This window comes from Pogona vitticeps, chromosome 3, assembly GCF_051106095.1.
Source record: "Pogona vitticeps strain Pit_001003342236 chromosome 3, PviZW2.1, whole genome shotgun sequence".
NCBI lineage: Eukaryota > Metazoa > Chordata > Lepidosauria > Squamata > Agamidae > Pogona > Pogona vitticeps.
In genome coordinates this window covers 185,121,984-185,144,962 of record NC_135785.1, presented here as the reverse complement: position 1 = coordinate 185,144,962, position 22,979 = coordinate 185,121,984, and the positions used below count along the sequence as shown (strand labels likewise).

General features: G+C 40.7%; 1 protein-coding gene across 2 annotated transcripts in view; it reads right to left on the bottom strand.

Annotated features, from left to right (window-relative positions):
* REPS2 (RALBP1 associated Eps domain containing 2) overlaps positions 1–22,979 on the bottom strand; it is a 116,087-nt gene that overhangs the window by 20,018 nt on the left and 73,090 nt on the right. For both annotated transcript variants that reach the window (XM_072994334.2, XM_072994336.2), the window contains 2 exons: positions 7,289–7,353; positions 4,511–4,588 (listed from right to left, as the gene is read on the bottom strand). In XM_072994334.2, the coding sequence (XP_072850435.2) occupies positions 4,511–4,588; positions 7,289–7,353 (143 nt within the window). The remainder of the gene's footprint in view (positions 1–4,510; positions 4,589–7,288; positions 7,354–22,979) is intronic.

Below are 22,979 nucleotides of genomic sequence, written 5' to 3'. Positions count from 1 at the left end.
GATGCAGTGTCTTATGTGTACTCTTCTATGCCTATATTAACATTTTTTAAAGTATTACATCGCCCAACTAAAATATTTTTCCATAATTTCTGGTGAAAGTTTAGCAGTAAAGCAGATGGACGCTGCTGGTTTGAGTCTATTTTTGGTATGCTACTGTGTCTTTTTTTAATAGAACAAATAGAATTCTAGCGTAACTGTCCACCTGAACTGCGCTCCAGTAATGGAAAATTACATGCATAACAATTATGTAGTTGCCAGGCAAAGACTTTCCTTTTCAGGCAGGCTTTTATGAAATAAGTGGTTTTTTTTAAAAAAAAATACTGTATTCACCAAATTTAGAGTTTTAAAAATGTTTTAAAAATGTATTTAATATGGCTATATTTTCACTTTTTAGGCATTATTTTTATCGTATGATATTCATCATTCATTTTAAACTGATTGTGAGTCACCTCGAGTCCTCTGTGGGGAGAAAGGCAACATTTAAAAAAGAAACAAACAATATTTGTTTATAATTAGTCAATACATAATTATCAATATGTAGCCATTTGCAGCTTTGCATTACTATTGGAGATTTCCAAAGCAAACTGAGGAGGTGGGGAATTATGTGGTGGATAACCCACAACTTCTTGGCTTTCTGTGTTGACTTTGGGTGTGATTAGCAGATTTTTACCATGTTTGGTCTGCTCTGGAGATGGGCTGCTGTGTTCCTTTTCCCAGCAACCATACAACATACATGCCATTATAGAACAGCTTGTCCCTGATGCATGCCTACCTGCACCTTTTTGGCTTCCTATCAGGAGCTACTTTTTTGTGGGGGATCGGGGGGGGGGGTTAGCACTGTTTCTTTCTGGTTTGGTTCAAGCATGTGTAATCGCTGGGATCGAACCAAAAATAGATGGCTTAAGCTGTCTGCTTACATCACTTAACAATATTAGGAAATTGAAAGCTTCCTCTATGGAAGGGGAAAAACAGAAAATAAAGTTGGGTGTTTTTTTATAGCCATGTAGGGCAGCACTGATGCACTATACATTGTAGATTTTTTTAATTGAAAGGTTCCTCCCAAGAAGAGACAAGGAGGGGGATCTTTTTTTCCTTGTTACTTCTTATTTCTCTCTCCCCCTCCCTTCCCTTTAAAGGGAGGAAAGCCAAATAGAGTTGCTTCATGTGCAATGTTTCCTGACCTGAAACTACCTGATCTTTGCATATACAGTAGATGCAAGGATTGCACAAGATAGCATAATGTACCACCATGTGACCTTAAGTGACCTTGTTTAGCCTAATCCAGCCCACTCCAGTTTGGCCATCTAGTTGCATCCTTTGTCTTATTTTATGAAAACCTTAAGTTGCACAGTATCACATGTGCAATAAAATCTACTTTGCCAACTTCAAGCATTATTCATATGGGTAAAGTAACAGAACAGTACTCTCGGTTGAGTAGATTATCCAAGTGAATGAGGGCTTATTTTCACATATGGCTGGCATTTTTCAGGCCCCATAAGAGTTTTGCCCAAGAAAATGTGGAGACAGAATCAACAACAGGACTGAAAGGGTTCTTATGCCTGTTAAAATAGCCTACTGGGGCTGAGAAGTAGTGACTTCATATTGAGAAGCTATAAGCAAAATGACACTGGGCATGAAAATCTAACAAGAGAGAAGATGTTTTTATTTGATACTGCACAGAGTCATCATAAATGGGAAACAATTGGTAGTATGTAGCACACAGTCCTTTGACCAAAAAGAATTTCTGCAACAGTTGCTTTGGGGATCAGGCAAGATTACATGGTACAGTATACAGAACTGCATCCCAATACCTCCCTATCACACAAAGACCATCAGCATGACAGTGCTGTTCAGAGGCTTCTTGCATATAAATCTAGTGTGGTAATTCTGTGTTACCACAAACAATGACAAAGAATCTCCTCTGCATGTATCTTAGAAAACCAGTAACAGCTGAAAAAACACCCAACAGATATAGTGTGTGCCAGGATTTTACTTCTCTTTGTATAATTTCCATCACTCCTTTATTCTCTGTTACCTGTATTTATCTGCACTTTTCTTGGCAAAGTAATCCCTTAGATAATGCAATCCATATGCTTATAAAAGCTTCAGTTGTCCTACTTGAGCAACAGAAAAAAAAACAAATTGCAAGTTCCTGTTCATTTCTATAGTATTTTGACCACTCTAAAGCAGATTTTTATGATTAAAAGTGCAAAATAAGAGAATGGAATGTTATTCTCTGACAGTCCAAATCCCGAGACTCTATACAGTTCTTTAAATAATCAAAGAAAGGATGAATAATTAGAGTTCTCAGGCGCTTACACAAAGGATGAATAGTTTGACACAGTATTATTGTGCACAATGGCAGGTGCAGAGGGAAAACTTTTCTTTTAAAGAGCAACAGCACACACACACACACACACACACACACACACACACACACACAAATTGGTAGTATGCAGCACACAGTCTTATGACCAAAATATATAAACCAACCAGATACCAAACCAAATGTTTACCCGACTCATTGTGACAAGCATTAGAAAACTGTCTTCAGACCAGTCACCTCCCTCTTACCTGGTCCCTTTATATCAGTAGTTCCCAATCTTGGGTCCCTATATATTTTTGGACTACAATTCCCAAAAATCCTGGCCAGCACAACTAGTAGTAAAGGCTTCTGGGAGTTTTCATCCAAGATCATCTGGAGACTCAAGTTTGGGAACCATGGCATTAGATCATTACATGATGATTTTCAACATTTATATATCACACCCTACTTTTAAAGAGACTGAATTCTAAAATGATAAAAATAAAACCCTATTTTTCCCCAAGAAGTCCATTTATAGGGTTTCAGGCATTCTGGTACTAAATTTGTTAGTTATGATAAGTTAGTGCACAGGAGGACCTAGGGAATGGGGGACAGTAACTACTATGCCAGAAGGTCTGATGTATAACTTATGGCATGTTGAATCAGCTAGAGGTAGCATACCACACTTGCAGGAGAGCATGAGGATTGTGAGGGAGTGGATTCTTAGCAATTCTTATGAAAACTTGTGAACCACCTAGGTTGCCTTTGTATTCCATTCATATGTACCACTGGATGAGAACTACTGTTATATGTGTGTGTTTTAGGGAGCAAGGGATGTTTCTTCTAGCTTATGTTCAAAGGGCTGAACTCACCTGTGTCCACCCCAAATCCCTGCAGCCTCTTGGGAGGGTGGTGTGGCTCTCTGAGGCAAACATGAAGGATGTACTAGGTGACTGGAAGAGAGGAACAGCACGTTCTGTTCCAGAAATGAAAGATTGCTTATATCACACTAGACATAATCCCATAAAATGATGGCACAGAATGTGCACAGGCTTGCAGGGTGATGTTATTTATGGGGTTGTTGTTGTTGTTGTTTGCATTTAATCTGCTTCTCTGTTTTCATTGTATATAGCTGAATTTCATTACTGTTAACTATCTTAAGTGGCTCTGTTTTGGCAGAAAGGCAGGATTTAAATTTAAAATTAAAAAATTAAGCTACATGAAAATGTTGTCTTGCACTTCCTTTGGAATGCAACACTTTCTGTCTTTTTATGTGCCATCAAGTCACTACTGACTTAATGGAGACTCTCTATAAACTCTGTAACACCCCTGTCCAGGTCTTGCAAATTAAAGGCTGTAGTTTCCTTTTTTCCTTTATCCTTACGCTGGATAGTCAGCAATGTTTGGAGTGTTATACTGTAAACCCTCTTTGTGGGATGGCACCCCTACCATGACTCAGACCCTACTGTCCTCTTTTACAAAACCCAATGGAGATGGTTCTCTACCCCTGACCATGCATCTCCCAATACATGGTGTCTTGTCCATAGTGTCCTGCTTAGACAAGAATATTTGAAATGATTCACAGCTCCAGACATTTTGCTCCACTTTGATGCTCTTCAGGAATCTAGCTCATCAAAGAGCCTTCCTTTACTTTCTGTCAGCATCCCTTTTACTAAAGACAGGTGTTTTCAGAGGTCACCAATTCATAGAATCACTGAAGAATCCACTTGATGGAGCATGAAAACAGAGAAGGTGCTGCATTCAGAAGGATGTGTAAAACAAAGCTATTATTTTTATGCAGCCCTATTTTCATCACTTACATGTGTTCTTGGCTGCCCACAGGGCTGGCAGGCAGCAAAGGAGTCTGGGAGAGCAACCTTTCTGTTAGTAAGCAATCTGTGGGCTAGCAGATATATCATCTCTCAAATTATTCTCTTGGGCTCCGTGGTTTAAGAAACATGGCACTGTAATCCTATGCATACTCTCATATGGAAGTAAATCTTACTGAAATAAATGGAATTTCCTTCTCAATAAGCACGTAGTTAAGACTGGCCGATTAGTCTGTTTAAATTTCCCATGTTGGCTATTATTTCTTCCATTGAGGTAAGGATTTTGGCTTCATACAAACACACTCTGTGCCTATCGATAGCTGAGGCAAAAAAACTGAAAGAATTTACAGGTCAATTCTAAAATTGAAAGTTGTACCTGTTCTTGAAGTGTGAAGTCTATATAACCTGATTTCAGTTGGGTATTTAGCTCAGTATTTGTGATAGGATGAGAAACCTGGAAAATAAAAGCAGAGTGCACATTTGTATGTAGTGTTGTCAGAGAAATTGTACAATAGAAGAAGGCAATCTGGAATGTCAATGTAGAAGTGCAATTTTAAGCTGCAGAAAATAATTTTGGTATAATTTTCTTCTTGGGGGAGTAAGACTTACTTCTCTTGAGGGAGTAAGACATTGAAGTGTAATATGGATTGAGAAAGAAAAACTCTGATAAATCTCCTTAGAAAAACAATTAAAGGGGAAATAATTATAAAGAAGAATAAAGAAAAGGTGCTCCTGTTCTTAGGAAATAAGGTAGAATAAGAAGCAAATCAGAGTGATACATCAGTGATGGGGACAACTAACTTCAGGACACTGTAGTTCCAGAATTCTGTTCTCAAAATGAGTTAAGAAATGATGAAAATGCTAGGTTTGGAGGGAACACACATTAGTATTCTAATCAGTATTCATGATACATCCATACTGATCAGGCTCCGTAAACATAGTTTAATTTTTGTTTAATTATGCAAAACGTTTTGGCTCAAAATTTAATATGTTTGGATTTCTAACATGTTGAGTGGTATCTGAAACATATAACATGTATCTACTTCACCATATTTCTGAGGTACCTTTCTAGATCGTGAACCAAGGTAGCTTATCATTTAAAAAAGTAAAGGCAACAACCTACCATTCATCTAAGCCATAAAAAAATCAAAAATCCATGGCAATAATTCTATTGCTGATTTACATATGGCCTTTGATACCATCGACCACAGGATCCTCCTGAGAAGGCTCTCCAAGCTGGAAATTGGTGGCCTGGCGCTTGCCTGGGTCCAATCCTTCTTGGAGGACCGTCCTCAGAGAGTACAGCTTGGGGAGAGAGTTTCAGCCCCGTGGAGTCTCAACTGTGGGGTTCCACAGGGCTCGATTATCTCCCCAATGCCGTTTAATATCTATTAATATCTATATGAGGCCACTGGGCAGGGTCATCAGGGGGTGTGGGGCATCATGTCATCAGTATGCTGATGACACTCAGCTCTACATCTCCTTTTCTCCAACCACAGTGGATGCCGTTCTGTCCCTTCAGCGCTGTCTGGAGGCTGTACTGCAATGGATGCAGGAAAATGGGCTGAGGCTGAACCTGGACAAGACAGAGGTCCTGAGGGTGGTGGATCCATCATCGGCGGTTTGGGAAACTCCCTCTCTTTTGAGGGGGTGACTCTCACCACAAAGAGTGAGGTTCGCAACTTGGGGATTCACCTGGACCCGGCGCTCACCATGGAAATCCAGGTGGCGTCTGTGGTCCACTCCGCCTATTTCCATCTGTGGAGGATTGCCCAGCTGCGTCCCTATCTTGATGTTGTGGCGCTCACCACTCTGGTCCATGTGTTTGTAATCTCGAACTGAGACCACTGTAATGCGCTCTACGTGGGGCTAACTTTGAGATTGATGCGGAAGCTTCAAATGGTGCAGAATGCGGTGGCCAGACTTCTTAGTGGAGTGAGAAAACACCAGCATATTTCTCCCACTCTGGCTGTCTTGCATTGGCTGCCTGTTCGTTTCTGCATTGATTTCAAAGTGTTAAGGATGACTTATGAAGCCCTAAATGGTTTAGGACCTCGATACTTGGCGGAATGCCTTACTCGTATTATTCGTTTTAGCAAGGAGGGGCAGTTGAGGAGCCTAACGCCGAGGGAGGCCCGGAAAGAAAAAACAAGAAATCAAGCCTTCTCAGCAGTGCCCCCCCCCGTTTGTGGAATAATCTCCCCTCCAAGATCCACTTGGCCCCTTCGCTGGGTATTTTCAAAAGCCAACTCAAACCCTGACTATTTAGGCAGGCCTTCCCTCTGGGCACCACCTGATCTGTCTCTTATCTTGAATGATATGCTTATTGCTGTGAAATTGTTGTTGATATTTTTAATTGTTTTTTATTCTATTTTGTTGTGAGCCACCCAGAGTAGATGCTGTCTAGATGGGTGGGATACAAGTTTAATAAATAAATAAACAACTGAGCACAGTTCTGAAATACTGAATTGTGCTATGTATGTAAACACAAAGAAGGGGACTGAAACTGCAAAAATGACAGACATTTGACTTAGTATACCTAAATACTATACATCAAAATGCCTCAGCAAGTAGATAAAAAATGAAAACAAATTAACTCTTACTGCACAAGAAGGATGGGAACATTCAGAGATAAATGTACTAATGGTAATCTCAGAAAGCTTGTTACGGATTATACAGCTGAATTCCAGTGCTTTCTACACCTTAAACTACATCAGCAGCTTAAGGTGTAGAAATATTATGATGTGTAAGTAAGACACCCGTGGATGTAAGAGAGAGAGGGAAACATCTGTGTTTGTAATACACAGCACAGTGCAATTAAACGTCATATCACACGTCAGAATCTGCTTACATGATCTACATCAGCTCCATTTTCATAGCTTGCTATAGCAGAATTATTAATTTTAGTTAAAATAATCTAGTGTTTTGTCCCACAATGCTGTTATTATTCTGACAACCATCAGGGAATGTTTATGCTATATTTTACTGCCCTTTATGGAGCTCTCTAGTAACCAGTATTTCCTCTGTCTCAACTACACGGTAGGATTATGAGATATGAAAGATTGCCTCCAATCTATCTAGACACTCTTCCAATGCCATCTGCCCATTTTAAAGAAGGCACAGAACCAAATTTCTCATGAAGTGTTATACATACCTGTGATATCAATGGCCTAGGAGGTAGAGCAGGCGGAGGTGGGGGCAGCCAGCCAGCCCTAACCACTGAAATGAAAAGATAAAAAAAGCAGAGAAAACATGTATGACTGTATCTTAAATCTAAATACATCTACTAGAACAACTTGGCTGCTTAATCAAAATCAATTTAAGAATGCAAACTTCGGAAGAGTAACACATCACCATCATTCTGTGTCCTCCTCAGAAAGATGAGAATTTGGAAAAGCTACTCTGCAACTACACACAATCCTGCAGAAAGCATGAACAGTGGCCACGCTAACTCGGTACTATAGAAATTGTAGTTAACTTCCACACTCCCAAAATCTAAAACGAGTGTTTACCAAATAAGATAGTCAACACATTCAGTTAAATTTTAAGTGAAAAATGTAAGTACAATAAATGGGAGTTAAACAACTCTTGAGCTTTCTGTTCTTTGTCATCAACACTCTTGTCTGAAAAAGTGAAGCAGTATTCTAATGTGGACATTAAAAGGGCATACAAAATAAAATGTGATGATGTGAAAAAGTGCAGTTGTACAGAAAACATCTGTGGGAAGAATTAGATGTACTGGCAACTAAATGAGCTAGCTGTAACTTTTTAATATTTTTGGAAGGGGCTGAAAGGGGAAGAGTCCAAGTACTGTAACAGTTTAGGGCTTTTTGGTAATGTACTGTAATAGAATCCAGCCAGTAATCTGAGATGCTAACACCCAGGATAGGAACCCTCTATTATACTTCCCAATCTGGCTTCAGTTAAACCCCTAAACCTATAGAGGCCAGAACTGCAAAGAAGATGAGGCTTTGTGAAGCAATTACGATGACACATAGATTAGATCTACATATCAAGCATGAAGGAAGAATCTCTTGATAGCTAACTCTGCAGCAGCCCCTTACAACTGTAAATCCTTTTTAGCAAACCCAACAAAAAAGATACTTAGCAATGTCTTCTGTGTTTCGTTATTTGGCTGTTTAAATTCTAGCTCTAAATCGCACACCACGAGAAGGCTAAACGGATAGATTTGTCTGAGGCCAAAAATCTTACTGCACATTCATTTATTAGGCCATATGAAGTATCTTAAAACATACTATGTTTGAATTTTTAACTTTCTCTGGATAGGGAATTTTACAAAACATAAGGGAATAACAGAGATATACATATTTAAAGATTTATTGACCAAATCCTGAATTCTGGCCAGTAGTATGTGTTACAAAGAAAGAAAGGGGGGAATTGAGAAAGTTTGATGTGTGGGCAGTAGGATCTTGTACATCAGGCCAAGGCTGTGAACTATTTGAACTTAGATAATATTATCCATGCTATGCATGTGTATGTGTGTTATGTGCTATCAAGTAGGCACTGAACTATATCAACCCTAATAAGGCTTTTAAGCTAAGTGAAATATTTAAGGAGTGATTTTACCAGTGAGCAAAATTACCAGTGAGTTTCCATGACCAAATGGGAATTCAAACCCGGTGTTCCTGGGTCCTACAGTTACTTATGTGCTTTCCTCATTCAGCCATTTTTTAGGTTAGGAAGGAGAAAGAGATCAGAGCGGAGAGGGTGTGATGAATGGGTTTCTAAGCCTGGTAAAGAGTGTTGCTTAGAACCAAATGTGAGAGATAAATGTAGACCAACCAGTGTTGTCATCACAGCTATCATCATCATCGTAGGGAGGTAAAAGAGAAGAGAGAGAGGGTGGTGGAGTAAAGGTGCTGCTCCTGTTGTTGTTTTTGCTTTTTTAAATACAGTCATTGCTGGATACATTTGATCCTGGATCCTAAGTGTTGCTCAGGACCTAGAACAACTAATTGTGGACTTAACTGTGAAAGTGGTCCGATCAGGTTTAACACACACTCAAATACACACATGGAATTGACAATGAAGTCTACCACTGGCACAGAGATTTATTTTTAAAATAAGTGAACTGGTAAAAAGGAAAGCAAGAACAAGTAAAGAAAATCAAATTTCTTTTGAATATTTGAAGTCAACACTATGATTAACAAACTGTACTAGTATTAGTAGGGAAAGGGGGTATTTCTTTCAGAAAATGGAAGTGCTACCCAAACAACCAGAACAAAACAAAAGACACAGAATTAACAAAGTGCAAACAGAAAATATGGGATGAAATAGCTGGAAAAATTGTGACTTGGCTTTTATTACATGACAAAAGCACTGTTACATTTTAAAGACATTGAGAATATTTAAAGTGCTAAACACAGGAATTAATCATGTCATAAAGACCACAATAATTTTTCTTGTTTGTTCTACATTGCAACATGTAACCCCATTCCCCTGCCAAAATCAAAGTGAGTTGTGCTAAGGAGGAGTAATAAACTGGGGCTTCTTCCAAGTCCAGATTTCTTATGCAGTCATCATTGTAGCATTTCCAACATTTACAGAAAGTGCCACTTCAGAACATTTACAGTTGAAATTGCTTTGCTCACAACAGGGTACATTAAAAAATAAATAAATGCTACATCTTGTTCAGCATTGAAAAATATACTGTATCTGGGTGTTCAGCATTTTAGGCAAGCAAAATACTCAAACCAGGCATGTTTGACCTACTTTCTCGCCTTTAAAAAAAAAAATCCTAAAATTCTAACTTAAGCTATTCATGAAATATTCATAAAATCCTGCTGCTTCAGAATATCTTTGACCTGTTTGAAAGTAGTCATGCTTATGTGAGCACTATTCCCAGGCACCCCAGAGCTCTGCGAACAAAAGTATCAGCAGAAAACTATCTCCCGCGGGGAAGGACAATTTTGTATTTTTTGTGGGACAATTTTGTGTGTGTGTGTGTGTGTGTGTGTGTGTGTGTGTGTGTGTGTGTGTGTGTGTGTGTGTGTGTGTGTGTGTGTGTGAGAGAGAGAGAGAGAGAGAGAGAGAGAGAGAGAGAGAGAGAGAGAGAATGCCAAAGAAAATAGATACAAAATAATGCAGGGACCCTTGTTGGTTTCTTATTTGTTGATACGCATTATTCAGGAACCACTCTCATTTAAATACAGGTGTGCAATCATGCAGCTTAAGGTGCATGAAAAGATACAACAAGCGTATCAAATGTTTCCCTTTCATAAGAGAAGAACCCTATGTACACACTTTGGAAGCAAATGGACACCTTGCAGAAATGTAAAATGGAAATGAGATCAATTTTATGTGCTTTTAAATTTCAGTATTCCAGTGCAGTTTTTTTTTTTAAAAAAATGTTATTCAATTCTTCAAGAACACCTCTGCTTTATGGATATGGGTTATTGTGCTTTGATATCAACAATTCAAATAGGTAGAAAATGGCCCAACATTGCTGTACAATATTGTGCTCATGTTGCCACAAAAACAACGATGCCAAGGTTTACAAAGCAAAGGGCATCTTGAATATTGACAACACCAATGGCAGCAGTCAAGCTGGTCTACAGCAGTGGTTCCCAACTGGTACAACTAGAGCTTCCCTATGTATGCGTCGTCGTCGTTTAGTCGTTTAGTCGTGTCCGACTCTTCGTGACCCCATGGACCAGAGCACGCCAGGTCCTCCTATCTTCTACTGCCTCCAGGAGTTGTGTCAAATTCATGTTGGTTGCTTCACAGACACTGTCCAGCCATCTCATCCTCGGTCGTCCCCTTCTCCTCTTCCCATCACACTTTCCCAACATCAAGGTCTTTTCCAGGGAGTCTTTTCTTCTCATTAGATGGCCAAAGTACTGGAGCCTCAGCTTCAGGATCTGTCCTTCAAGTGAGCATTCAGGGTTGATTTCCTTTAGAACTGATAGGTTTGTTCTCCTTGCAGTCCAGGGGATTCTCAAGAGTCTCCTCCAGCACCACAATTCAAAGGCATCAATTCTTCGGCGGTCTGCTTTCTTTATGGTCCAGCTCTCACTTCCATACATCACGACAGGAAAAACCATAGCTTTGACTATTCGGACTTTTGCTGGCAAGGTGATGTCTCTGCTTTTTAAGATGCTGTCAAGATTTGTCATCGCTTTCCTCCCAAGAAGCAGACGTCTTTTAATTTCGTGGCTGCTGTCTCCATCTGCAGTGATCATGGAGCCCAGGAAAATAAAATCTGTAACTGCCTCCATATCTTTCCCTTCTATTTCCCAGGAGGTGATGGGACCAGTGGCCATGATCTTAGTTTTTTTGATGTTGAGTTTCAGCCCATTTTTTGCACTCTCCTCTTTCACCCTCATTACAAGGTTCTTTAATTCCTCCTCACTTTCTGCCATCAGAGTGGTGTCATCTGCATATCGGAGGTTGTTGATATTTCTTCCGGCAATCTTAATTCCGGCTTGGGATTCCTCCAGTCCAGCCTTCCGCATGATGTATTCTGCATATAAGTTGAATAAGCTGGGGGACAATATAAAGCCTTGTCGTACTCCTTTCCCAATTTTGAACCAATCAGTTGTTCCATGTCCAGTTCTAACTGTTGCTTCCTGTCCCACATATAGGTTTCTCAGTAGAGAGATAAGGTGGTCAGGCACTCCCATTTCTTTAAGAACTTGCCATAGTTTGTTGTGGTCCACACAGTCAAAGGCTTTTGCATAATCAATGAAGCAGAAGTAGATATTTTTCTGGAACTCTCTGGCTTTCTCCATAATACAGCGCAAGTTAGCAATTTGGTCTCGAGTGCCTCTGCCTCTTCGGAATCCAGCTTGTACTTCTGGGAATTCTCGGTCCACATACTGCTGAAGCCTACCTTGGAGGATTTTGAGCATAACCTTGCTAGCGTGTGAAATGAGTGCAATTGTGCGGTAGTTGGAGCATTCTTTGGCACTGCCTTTCTTCGGGATTGGGATGTAGACTGATCTTATCCAATCTTCTGGCCACTGTTGGGTTTTCCAAACTTGCTGGCATATTGAATGTAGCACCTTAACAGCATCATCTTTCAAGATTTTAAATAGTTCAGCTGGAATGCCATCACCTCCACTGGCCTTGTTGTTAGCCAGGCTTTCTAAGGCCCACTTGACTTCACTCTCCAGGATGTCCGGCTCAAGGTCAGCAACTACATTGTCTGGGTTGTCCGGGATATCCACATCTTTCTGATATAATTCCTCTGTGTATTCTTGCCACCTCTTCTTGATGTCTTCTGCTTCTGTTAGGTCCCTCCCATTTTTGTCCTTTATCATGTCCATCTTTGCGTGAAATGTTCCTCTAATATCTCCAATTTTCCTGAACAGATCTCTGGTTTTTCCTTTTCTGTTATTTTCCTCTATTTCTTTGCATTGTTCATTTAAGAAGGCCCTCTTGTCTCTCCTTGCTATTCTTTGGAAGTCTGCGTTCAACTTTCTGTAACTTTCTCTATCTCCCTTGCATTTTGCTTCCCTTCTCCTCTCCATTTCTAAGGCCTCGTTGGACAGCCATTTTGCTTTCTTGCATTTCCTTTTCTTTGGGATGGTTTTTGTTGCTGCCTCCTGGACAATGTTACAGGCCTCTATCCAAAGTTCTTCAGGCACTCTGTCCACCAAATCGAGTTCCTTAAATCTGTTCTTTACTTCCACTGTGTACTCATAGGGGATTTGGTTTAGATTATACCTGAGTGGTCCAGTGTTTTTTCCTACTCTCTTCAGTCTAAGCTTGAATTTTGCTATGAGAAGCTGATGATCAGAGCCGCAGTCAGCTCCAGGTCTTGTTTTTGCTGACTGTATAGAGCTTCTCCATCTTTGGCTGCAGAGAATATAATCAATCTGATTTCGATATTGCCCATCTGGTGATTTCCATGTATAGAGTCGCCTCTTGTGTTGTTGGAAAAGAGTGTTTGTGATGACCAGCTTATTCTCTTGACAAAACTCTATTAGCCTTTGTCCTGCTTCGTTCTGAACTCCAAGGCCAAACTTCCCTGTTGTTCCTTTTATCTCTTGGCTCCCTACTTTAGCATTCCAGTCCCCTAGAATGAGAAGAACATCTTTCTTTGGTGTCAGTTCTAGAAGGTGTTGTAAATCTTCATAAAACTGTTCAATTTCAGTCTCCTCAGCAGTGGTGGTTGGTGCATAAGCTTGGATTATTGTGATGTTGAAAGGTCTGCCTTGGATTCGTATTGACATCATTCTATCATTTTTGAGATTGTATCCCATTACAGCTTTTCCCACTCTTTTGTTGACTATGAGGGCCACTCCATTCCTTCTACGGGATTCTTGCCCACAATAGTAGATATGATAATCATCTGAGCTGAATTCGCCCATTCCTGTCCATTTTAGTTCACTGATGCCCAGGATGTCGATGTTTATTCTTGCCATCTCCTGTTTGACCACCTCCAGCTTCCCAATGTTCATAGATCTTACATTCCAGGTTCCTATGCAGTATTTTTCTTTGCAGCATTGGATTTTCCTTTCACTTCCAGGCACGTCCACAGCTGAGCGTCCTTTCGGCTTTGGCCCAACCACTTCATTAGCTCTGGAGCTACTTGTACTTGTCCTCCACTCTTCCTCAGTAGCATGTTGGACGTCTTCCGACCTGAGGGTCCCATCTTCCAGCGTCATATCTTTTAGCCTTTTGTTTCTGATCATGGGGCATTCTTGGCAAAGATACTGGAGTGGCATTGCCAGTTCCTACTCCAGGTGGACTGCGTTTAGTCGGAACTCTCCACTATGTCCTGTCCGTCTTGGGTGTCCCTGCACGGCATAGCCCATAGCTTCTCTGAGTTACTCAAGCCCCTTCGCCACGACAAGGCAGCAATCCATGAATATTACTACTAAATAAATAATAAGATTTAATTGCAGCTAAAAGACCGGTTTACAATCTCGTAGCCCGGAAGGTCACTTCAACCTGCTTCCCTCATTCACCCTATGTATGCAGCAGGTATAATCTAAAGCCAAATCCCTTATGAATACACAATGGAACAGATTTAAGGAACTAGATTTGGTGGACAGAGTGTCTGAAGAACTATGGATGGAGGCCCGTAACATTGTACAGGAGGGACCAACAAAAACCATCCCAAAGAAAAGGAAATGCAAGCAAGCAAATGACTGTCCAACGAAGCCTTACAAATAGCAGAGAAGAGAAACAAAATGCAAGGGAGATAGGGAAAGTTATAGAAAATTGAATGCAGACTTCCAAAGAATAGCAAGGAGAGACAAAGGGGCCTTCTTAAATGAACAGTGCAAAGAAATAGAGGAAAATAATAGAAAGGGAAAAACCAGATACTTGTTCAAGAAAATTAGAGATATTAAAAGAACATTTTGTGCAAAGATGGACATGATAAAGTACAAAAATAATAGGGACCTCACAGAAGCAGAAGACATCAAGTATAGGTGGCAAGAATACACAGAGGAATTATACCACAAAGATCTGGATATCCCGGACAACCCAGATAGCGTGGTTGCCGAACTTGAGCCAGACATCCTGGAGAGGGAAGTCAAGTGGCCTTAGAAAGCATGCCTAACGACAAGGCCAGTGGAGGTGATGGCATTCCAGTTGAACTACTTAAAATCTTAAAAGATGACGCTGTTAAGGTCCTACACTCCATATGCCAGCAAGTTTGGAAAACTCAACAATGGCCAGAGGATTGGAAAAGTTCAGTCTACATCCCAATCCCAAAGAAGGGCAGTGTCAAAGAATGCTCCAACTACTGCACAATTGCACTCATTTCACACGCTAGCAAGGTTATGCTCAAAATCCTCCAAGGTAGGCTTCAGCAGTATGTGGACCGAGAACTCCTAGTAGTGCAAGCTGGATTTCTAAGGGGCAGAGGGACTAGAGACCAAATTGCTAACTTGCGCTGGATTATGGAGAAAGCCAGAGAGTTCCAGAAAAATATCTACTTCTGCTTCATTGACTATGCAAAAGCCTTTGACTGTGTGAACCACAGCAAACTATGGCAAGTCCTTAAAGAAATGGGAGTGCCTGACCACCTTCTCTATCTCCTGAGAAATCTATATGTGGAACAGGAATCAACAGTTAGAACTGGATATGGAACAACTGATTAGTTCAAAATTGGGAAAGGAGTACGACAAGGCTGTATACTGTCCCCCAGCTTATTTAATTTATATGCAGAATACATCATGCAAAAGGCTGCTCCGGAGGAATCCCAAACTGGAATTAAGATTGCCAGAAGAAATATCAACAACCTCATATATGCAGATGATACCACTCTGACGGCAGAAAGTGAGGAGGAATTAAAGAACCTCTTAATGAGGGTGAAAGAGGAGAGTGCAAAACATGGTCTGAAGCTCAACATCAAAAAAACTAAGATCATGGCCATGAGTCCCATCACCTCCTGGGAAATAGAAGGGAAAGATATGGAGGCAGTTACAGATTTTATTTTCCTGGGCTCCATGATCACTGCAGATGGAGACAGCAGCCACGAAATTAAAAGACGCCTGCTTCTTGGGAGGAAAGCGATGACAAATCTTGACAGCATCTTAAAAAGCAGAGACATCACCTTGCTGATAAAAGTATGCATAGTCAAAGCTATGGTTTTTCCAGTACTGATGTATGGAAGTGAAGGCTGACCTCTGAAGAATTGATGCTTTTGAACTGTGGTGCTGGAGGAGATTCTTGAGAGTCCCCTGGACTGCAAAGAGGATAAACCTATCCATTCTGAAGGAAATCAGCCATGAGTGCTCACTGGAAGGACAGATCCTGAAGTTGAGGCTTCAATACTTTGACCATCTCATGAGAAGAGAAGACTCTCTGGAAAAGACCTTGATTGAAAGTGTGATGGCAAGAGGAGAAGGGGAAGAAAGAGAACGAGATGGCTGGACAGTGTCGTCGAAGCTACGAACATGAATTTGACCAAACTCAGGGAGGCAGTGGAAGACAGGAGGGCCTGGAGTGCTCTGGTCCGTGGGGTCACGAAGAGTCGGACACAACTTAATGACTAAACAATAACAAGTATGCAGCAGTGGCACCAAATCACTGACAGTATGATTTCCTTAATACATGCTACAACTCCAGTAAGCTTTTCAGACTTTGCTCGTGCCCCATATGTGCTAATTGCAACAAATTTCAATCAGTCCATTTCATTAGATGTTATAAACCTGTTTAAGCTGAAGTGTGTACCAGTGAGTAGATGAACAGCATGTATTCGAAAACGTTTCTCTCATGCTCCTATGTAATGTAGCACAGTAAGGTCCCTTTGCTTGTTATGTCTGTGCTTCCGTTCAATTGCAGTGCAAAATAAGGAGACATGAGAATGCTTTCTGATAATTGTTCATTGATATTGGCTGACAAAAGGTTGATTCACTTCTTAACTGTGTTATCTGACAACAGTATTAAGGAAAGGTCCTTGACAGCTTTCTTGTTGACCAGTGTAGAAACCATGATTTTTGCAGCAGGTAATATACGTAAGTTCTTCATGCTACTGTGTGCAGTTTTCTGGTTTTTGCTATTAGTTGAGAAACTTCAAATGAGGCCCTCACTGCATTTTCATTGTTACAACCAGTTGCAATCTTTTTTTTTTTTTTACCATTTTCTTACTTTCCTGAAGCTCTTGCTTCAACTTGCGACCGGAGGTTCCACTTACAAACCGAAAAAGGCAGGGGGAAAAGGCAGGAAATTCAAATTTCTAACTGTAGGTGATGACGAGGCTGCTTCTTTGTAGCTCTTTTGCCTCAGCAGTTAGAGAGTGTGTGTCGTCGTCAGAGGCTTCAGAACTGCCTCCTTCTCCTTCGGAGTGAGCATGTGTGTGTTTGCAGGGAGGTAAGGTGCTGTTTTCTGCTTTTTAAAAACTGTTCTGGGTGTTTTTGCAGTGTGGCTTTGAGCTAGGGTGGGGGTTATGTTTCTGTGCTCTGATGGGTGTGGATTTAAAATGTGAAAAGTAGACTGTAATATTAAATTAAAATTAAATGTGAAAATTAGACTGTAATTTTAAAATTACAGATAGGCAAGATATATAGATAGGCGGGATATAAATACAATCAATCAATCAATCAATAAATGTAAAATTTATTTATTTTTGCATTGTGTGGCTCCTAGGGTTTGTGTACTGTGGCCTCTCTTTGCTGGTCTGTGCTGCCTGGCTTGGTGTAAAATGGAGTTTAGACTCCAAAGTCTTTTTTTTTAATCAGAAAATTTCCTGCAAGGGTCTGTACTTCCTGGATTGGTGTAAAATGGAGTTTAGACTCAAGTTTCTCCCCCCCCCCCCCCCGCATTGTCTTTTCTCTCTTTCTATGCTCTCTTTTTGTGCTGAGGGGATCTGTTTGCTGGAATAATGGTTGCTGGTTTTGGTTTACAATGTGTTTTGTTTAAAAGGTGTTTGGTTTGGTTTAAAATGTGTTGGTGTAAAATGTGTAGGTTTAAATGTGTGGGTTTAAAATGTGTTTTAGACTACAAACTCTCTCCCCCCATTGTCTTCTCTCTATCTATCGTCTCTCTTTTTGTGCTTAACAGCACAAACCTTTGGCTGAGGGGTCTGTGTGCCCCAGTGATGACCTACTTTCTTTCCTCTTTTCCCCATTGTTCCCTCCCTCCCTCTCCCTCTTTCCTGCCCTTTTTTTAACCTAAGTCATCTTAGGTTAAAAGAAGAAAAATTGTCCCCTTAGTGGTAGAGGACGGGTTAACCACTTTTGCATTATTTCCTATGGGAATGAATGCTTCAACTTGCAACCGGCACCTCTACGTACAACCAAAAGACAGCCGGAACCGCCTAGAGTGGTCCTGAGTTGACTAGATAGGCGGGATATAAATAAAATAAATAGAATAAATAAATAAATAAATTGGGTTTCAGTGCATTTCAATGGGAAATGCTGATTCGACTTACGAACATTTCAACTTACGATCCTCTTCTGGGATGGATTATGGTCATAAGTCGAGGCACCTCCGTACCTTGTAAAATGCTGGTATCCGCTCTGCCAGCACAAGATCATTGCTGCACTCTTGTACATCAATAACGTAGATTATAGTGGGGTCTCAACTTACGAACGACCCTACTTGCGAACAATTCAACTTACGAACCCGCCTGTAGCGGGCCACTCTCAAGCCTCTACAAATCCAGGCCTCTAAGAGTGCTCACTACCTCTCACCAAAACTGCTGCCACCAACCTATCCTTTAAATCACAAGGACAAGTGTTTCTTTCAAAACAAATAAAGTGTTTATTGATTACACAAAATAAAAGGAGTAAATCACAGGTATAAATCAATTAGTCAATCACTATTTCTCTAGCTCACACAGATTTTTCCCTCACTGACAGGCTCTTTCTCACTCTCTATCAATCTCTCTAATCACTCATCTTCCAAACTGAATCTGATCTGACACATCACACACACCTTATATAACCCAGCTCCTCCCCTTCTGCACCACCCTCTGTCCTCTCATTGGCTGAAGTTCCCCTGCCCAGCTGTGACGGACAGGTGAGAGCAGAGCTGAATGCCACACCGCCCGATAGGAAAATAAGGACTCGACATACGAGCTTCCCTCGAGTTACGAACAGGAAAAAAGTGCCCCTCCCTTTAGAGGCTTCTGGAGGGGAAAAAAGGGTCAGAAACTTAAAAATAAATAAAAGAAAGTCACTTACCAGGCCTTGGTAGCCCCCAAACTGCAGGAAAAAGAGCAGCAAACAGATAAAAGCTGACACCCAGAAGGGAGCCTGGCATCCATTTTGTGCTTTTCTCCACTCCTGCCCTCTCCTCTCCCCACTTAACAGCTGATCGGCTGGGGAGGCTTGCTCAGCACCTAAAAAGGCTGAGGTGTGAGTTCCAGACTCCTGCCTGTGTGTCTTTGTGCTGAAAAAAATCAGCACAATATGCTTTAAAACATGCTTTAAAATTGGCTTTGTTGAAAAAAAAGATTTCAAAAGTGCTTTGCAAACTGTTCCCTGCCTCCCCCCTCCTTTCCTGAACTTTTCTTGACCTAAGAAAAAAAGAAAAAATACTCCCCTCTAGTGGTAGAGGGTGGAATAGCAGCTTCCCATTATTTCTATGGACGGAAAAGAGCAGATACGGATTAAATGGTTTTCAGTGCATTCCTATGGGAAATGCAGATTCGACCTATGAACTTTTCGACCTACAAACCGCCTTCCAATACGGATTAAGTTCGTAAGTCAAGACCCCACTGTATATGGAATACCGTATGCTACTTCAAAAACCTAAAAAGAAAGAGAGTAATCAAAAGGCAAACAAATATGTTTCTTTATTTTACTTTAAAGCACCATAATAGTAACACAAGTAGTACAGTTTCCACATCTTCACTACTTCATGGGTATATGTATACATATTACATATAAATGTTCTGAAAACACATAACACAAATCCAGCCCCCCACTGTTTTGCATTCACCAACAAAGTGAATAGTTAATTCTGGGATTCCAATGTGGTGTAGTGGATAGAGGGACATACTATGACTTAAGAGATCAGAGTTTGAAGCCCCAATTGGCCACAGAAACTCAATGGAGGTGTGAAACTGGTAAAAGTACTCCTTAAACATCTCACTCTTAAGGTCACTAGAAGTCGGTTCCAACGTGATATCACATAACTAACAAACAAACCTTATTCTGGAGAACCTGCTAAAACTGGGTATTTAAAAATTGCCATGAGGGAAAGTAAAGAGTGAATTTAATACTGACTTTAATTCCTATGAACTAGTAGGTGCCAAGAAGGTTTAATTTTGAAAATATAGTTATTATATTTTATAATATATGTTATACTTATCTTCAATCTCTTCTGTTTCCCTCAAGCATCACAGCAGACATGACCATACATCTGAGTAACTACTTTCATGTTGTGTATAAATAGCCTATTATTCATTTGTGGGTCACTGTCAATATCTTTAAAGGTGCGGTCCTAAGCACACAAAAGGAGGCTCTCAGATCACATATCCCCGATTCATCTAATCCCTTCTGCTAACCGGCCAGAAGCAGAAAAGAACCAGGTTCCTGTATTTATTTGCCCTATGAACAGGTTTTGTTGTTACTGCTTGATAATGCTGCTACTACTAATAACAATAATTTCTTTTGGAAAGTAAATTACATCAGTTCCAGAACTAGCACAACTTCCGCATGGACTGAGGTCCACAGGTTCCACAGCTTTTCCTGCCCTGTTAGTGGTAACCCTCAATCTCCTCTTCCCCTTTCATCTCAAGGTTCCAATCTGGGAAAAGTCAACACACCAATGGCTTCAACAGGGGTTCCAAGGTCAGGTCTCCTCTTTTGAAGAATACACCTATCTCTCTTCACCTTTGGTAGTGGTGGTGGTGGTGAGGGAGATCTACTATATCTTGTTGTCCCAGACCCCTCTCAAGATTAAAGTATTGCTTTTTAAATTGTCGAAGTGCTGATATTTTTTATCATCAAGATGTATAACTGGCATCCTATTAAAACCAGCCTGTTTGGAATACTGGGATTCCTTCCAAGGAATTTTCATACTACAAAAAAAATTTGTTTGTATTGCAAGGGAGTTCCACTGACCAGAGGCACAACATGTAAAGGCTAAAGAATTAAGTCTTGCATTTGTCTGGAATTAAGAAATATCTGTCTGAGCATCTGAGCGCTTCTGTAGACATACTGGAACTTCATATACAGTGGTGCCTCGCAAGACGATGTTAATTCGTTCCATGAAAATCGCTGTTAAGCGAAAACATCATCTTGCGAATCGCGTTTTCCCATTGAAATGCATTGAAAACCTGATAATCCGTTCCAATGGGAACGAATTATCATCGTAAAGTGAAAATCGCCATAGGAAACATAGTTAAGCGAAACACGTTTCCCAAGTGAAGACAGCCGGCTAACGAAAAAGCGACCATTAAAAGACCCGTCTAGCGAAACAAGACCAAGCTGTCCAAAACATTGTAAAGCGAAAAACAGGGACCTAAAATTTAATCGTCTTGCGAGGCAAGGTCCCTAACATCGTAAAGCAAAAATCGCCCATAGGAAACATCGTTATACGAAGCGCAAGATCGCTCCGAAAACCTCATCGTAAAGCAAATTCGTCGTTATGCGAAGCAATTGTCTAGCGAGGCACCACTGTACTTTGTAACCATGTGTTAAAACCTTTCCTAGGTTTCATTTGGGTCTTTTGGACTACAACTAGCATCAATTCACTAAAGAGAAACTATTAAGAAGTTTCAGCAGCCCTACCTAGATTGTACTTATCATTTACAAACAGTCAGTTAATTTATGTAATTTAAATTCATTTGAAGGAGATGATGAACATTATCAGACTCTGGAATTCCCTTTCTATTTTCTGAAATCCATGGTTGAAATCATGCCAGCATCCAACACAGACCTTTTGTCAATTCCACATGGTCAATAGGTGAGATCCAAGCTGTCAGTTATGTCTTTGACCTACAATGGTGCCTTGAGTTACAAACTTAATTGGTTCTGGAAGATGGTCGTAACTCAAGTTGGTCGTAACTCAAAGCACCATTTCCCATAGGAATACACTGAAACTCCATTAATCCATTCTGGCTGGGGAAAAAACCCACTAAGAAACAAAACAAAAAAACACTGCCAAGACCCATCGGAAACGCGATTAATCTGTTCCGGAGGGGGGGAAAACACACCGAAAAACAATAACACTGCAAGACCCACCGGAAACGCGATTAATCCATTCCGGTTGGGAAAAAAACCACCAATCCCCCCCAAAAAACTGCAAGACCCATCGTAAACACGATTAATCCATTCCGGGGGGGGGAACACACCAAACAAACAAACAAACACTGCAAGACCCATCGGAAACATGATTAATTCATTCCGGCCGGGGGGAAAAATACATATTGAAAAAAAAAACACTGCAAGACCCATCACAGCACAGAAACATACCTCCCCCCAGCCCAAACCCATGCTGCAAAACCCTGTACTCACTCAGAACAGGCATTTTAAAAAGCAGAAAGCAGTACCAGGCAGTCTGAGGCCTCCTCCGAACGCTCACTCTCTAACCACTGGGGCGAAAGAGCTACAGAGAAGCAGCCTCTTTGCCGACCAACAGTTAGCAGTTTAAATTCCCCCACCTTTCCCCCCGCCTTTTTTCTGGTTGCATCTCAAAGCTCCAGTTGCAAGTCAAAGTAAAATTTTGTGGCTGGAGCTGGTCGTAACTTGAATTGGTCGCAAGTCAAGATGTTTGTAAGTCGAGGCACCGCTGTATTTTTTTTCACAACATCTTTCATCACCAATCATTTATTAACTGCATATGAGTTTATATTTAGAGTTTGGAAGTGCAGATAAAGAGAACCAACAATGGACAGTGAAATGTCCAGTGTGGTGTAATAGAGTGACAGACTAGAACTCAGGAGACCTGGATTCAAATCCCCACACAGCCATGGACATTTGCTGGAAGTGGCACTGGGAAAACTACTTAAATATCTCACTTACCTGGAAAACCTTTTTAAAGGTCCCTGTCACTTCCACTTTGATGGTGCACAAGACAAGAACAGACTTCTGGTATGTACGTAACCACTTTCTCTTGAACTTCGCTATTGTCCCCAGAGGACCATGACAATTGATTTCAGTGGTATTAAAAAAGCATAAATGACACAGAGTTGTATCCAGCATCTTAACTTAAATGAACACTTTCAAGGATTCTGTGGGTGAGCTCTACAGCTTTTATCCAACCATCTAAAACTTGAAAGAGCAGTCTGGGTTACCACACTCTTTAATTTAATCCACTGAGCAGACTATTAAACACAGCATGATTAAAAAGGAACACAGCACAGGAATGCTGCATGAAGCAAATTGCTGGCTTGTTATTACTCTTCTGTTCAGGAAACAAAGCAGCCGCTCACACAGTGTGCAGCAGAAAAAGCAGTGCAAGGCTGGCCAGGT